This window comes from Trichosurus vulpecula, chromosome 7 (genome assembly GCF_011100635.1).
Source record: "Trichosurus vulpecula isolate mTriVul1 chromosome 7, mTriVul1.pri, whole genome shotgun sequence".
In the NCBI taxonomy this organism is placed as follows: Eukaryota; Metazoa; Chordata; class Mammalia; order Diprotodontia; family Phalangeridae; genus Trichosurus; species Trichosurus vulpecula.
In genome coordinates, this window is record NC_050579.1 from 141,860,415 (window position 1) to 141,862,977 (window position 2,563).

The 2,563-nt window shown below is 39.4% G+C and overlaps 1 protein-coding gene across 1 annotated transcript; it reads left to right on the plus strand.

Annotated features, from left to right (window-relative positions):
• Positions 1 to 1,149: 1,149 nt before the first annotated feature.
• Positions 1,150 to 1,455, plus strand: LOC118858516 (40S ribosomal protein S27). Its single transcript, XM_036769066.1, has one exon. It carries the CDS (start codon positions 1,167 to 1,169, stop codon positions 1,419 to 1,421), a length of 255 nt encoding a protein of 84 aa, XP_036624961.1. The 5' UTR covers positions 1,150 to 1,166; the 3' UTR covers positions 1,422 to 1,455.
• Positions 1,456 to 2,563: the final 1,108 nt, after the last annotated feature.

Below are 2,563 nucleotides of genomic sequence, written 5' to 3' on the forward strand. Positions count from 1 at the left end.
ATATTGTGCTATAAAGAAATAAAAAGCAGGATGATTTCAGAAAAACCTGGAAAGACTTACATGAACTGATGCAAAGTGAAATGAGCAGAACCAGAAAAACATTGTATACAGTAACAGCAATATTGTACTATGATCAACTGTGTGAATAACTTAGCTATTCTCAGCGATACAATGATCCAAGAGAATTCCAAAGGAGTTGCAAGGGCAGAAAATTCCTCCTGCATTGGGGATGAGCAATGGCTGTACAGCTTGCAGAGTTGTATAGGGGCACTTTGAAATTAAGTACCCATACTCAAGGTCACCCAACCAGTGTATGTCAGAGGTTGGTCTTAAACCTAGGTCTTTCTAACTCGGAGGACAAGTTTTTTATTCACTATTCGACACTGCTTTTAATTAGGCAATTACTACTTTTCAAATATTTAAGGAAGGGCACTGAAAAGTGGTAGTACAGTCAGAGGAAGACAGCCATAGTAGAGAATTGGAGACCATACCATGGGATGAAAGGGAGATATTTATTTGGAGAAAAGAAGACCTAGTGGGGACAACATAGCTGGCTTCGAGTATCTGAAGGGTTGTCAGATGAAAGAATTATACAATCTACTTAGACCTAGAGGGCAAAACTAGAAACTAATGTGATGGCTGCAAAGACCATGATTTAAATTTAATGCAAGGAACAGCTTCCTAATTACTGGAGCTATCTGAAAGTATAATGAACTGTCTTCACTGGGGAGTCTTTAGGCAGAGGCTAAATGACCACTTATTAGGGATTTTGTTGGAAGGGTTGCTGTTCAAATGTAGGCTACGCTAGGTGACCCTTTCAAAACCTGATTGTTTGCAACTCATGAAATCACGAGGAGATTGGTTCTGGGGGTATGTTGACGAGTTGAATTGAATTAAGACCTTCGAATCATCCATCAGGCAAAAAAATTCTACCAGGTCTATGAGGATTTCTTCAAACTAAAAAGTCATCCCATTATACTGTCTGTAAGTACTCTACTCTCCATAAATTAGACGGAGTAAAGGTTCAGTTCGTCTATCCCCTCATAGCACTTTAGATTTTATTGGTTTGCCATTTCTCAATGGGAAATAGCATTGGAGGACCCTTAGAAATCATTCAATCAGAAAATTAACTTATCGTCCGGCGGTGAAGATCTCCCCGCGCCAACATGCCTCTCGCGAAAGACCTCCTGCACCCCTCTCCCGAGGAGGAGAAGCGGAAACACAAGAAGAAGCGCCTGGTGCAGAGTCCCAACTCGTATTTCATGGACGTGAAGTGCCCAGGGTGCTACAAAATCACCACTGTCTTCAGCCACGCGCAAACGGTGGTCCTCTGTGTCGGGTGCTCCACTGTGCTCTGTCAGCCTACCGGAGGCAAGGCCAGGCTTACAGAAGGATGCTCCTTCAGACGGAAGCAGCACTAACGACTGAATCAAGATGAATGAGGAACTGTAAAGAATAAAACAAATTTGATACAAAAAAAAAGAAAATTAACTTATCAAGTCCTAATAAAGTCATCCCATTTAGAGAGGCAGCATAGTATAGTGGGAAAAGCATTGAACCTGAAGCAAGGAGACCTGGGTTCTAATTCTGACTCATGTGATTACTAGCTCTAATACTTAGAAAGCCACATCATCTTCTCTGGGCTCAGTTTCTCCATCTGTAGAATGGGGACTTGTACAATCTGCCTCCAAGTGATGCGAGGAAAGTACTTCGTAAATTGTGCAGTGTAGGGTAGTTGATTAAGACATTCTTGATCGACTGATTTCCCTTCATCAAGGTTGATTAGTCACGGGAAGTAAAGGGCAGGTAACGGAGACAACAAAGTATTAAGGTCTGAAACAAAGCATAAAAATAGTGGACAAAGGGGCAGCTAGGTGGCACAGTGAATAGAGCACCAGCCCTGGAGTCAGGAGGACGTGAGTTCAAATCCAGTCTCAGACATTTGACACATGTACTAGCTGTGTGACCTTGGGCAAGTCATTCAACCCCAATTGCCCTGACAAAAAAACCCAAAAAAAACAAAAATAGTGGACAAACATGGAAAGACTTGCATGAAATAATGAAGATTGAAATGAGTGGAATCAAGAGAACATTGTATACAGTAACAGCAATATTGTTTTAAGAACCACTTTGAGTGAATAAGTTATTTTTGACTATTATGAATACCCAAATTAACTATAAAGGATATATGAAGAAAGACACTATCAGCATCCAGAGAATGAACTGATAAATATGTGTAGAATAATTTTACATATGTGTATATATGTATATGTGTACATATACATACATACACATCTAGATATACACATATATAATGTACACATATACATACACACACCTATTTGTGACTAATAGTGGCTATCTCTGGGGCAGGGGGGAGATGGAAGAAAAAAAGGGAAAGAAAGAAATTTACGAGATGACTTTGTTGTATATTTAAAAGGAATAGAATGTTGTACATAGTAGGTTTGCAGTTTCATGCGCAATCATCTTTTTTATTATGTTATATTATGGAAATGCTTGTTTTATTCCACAAATTGAAAATAAATTTACAAGTAGTTCATAT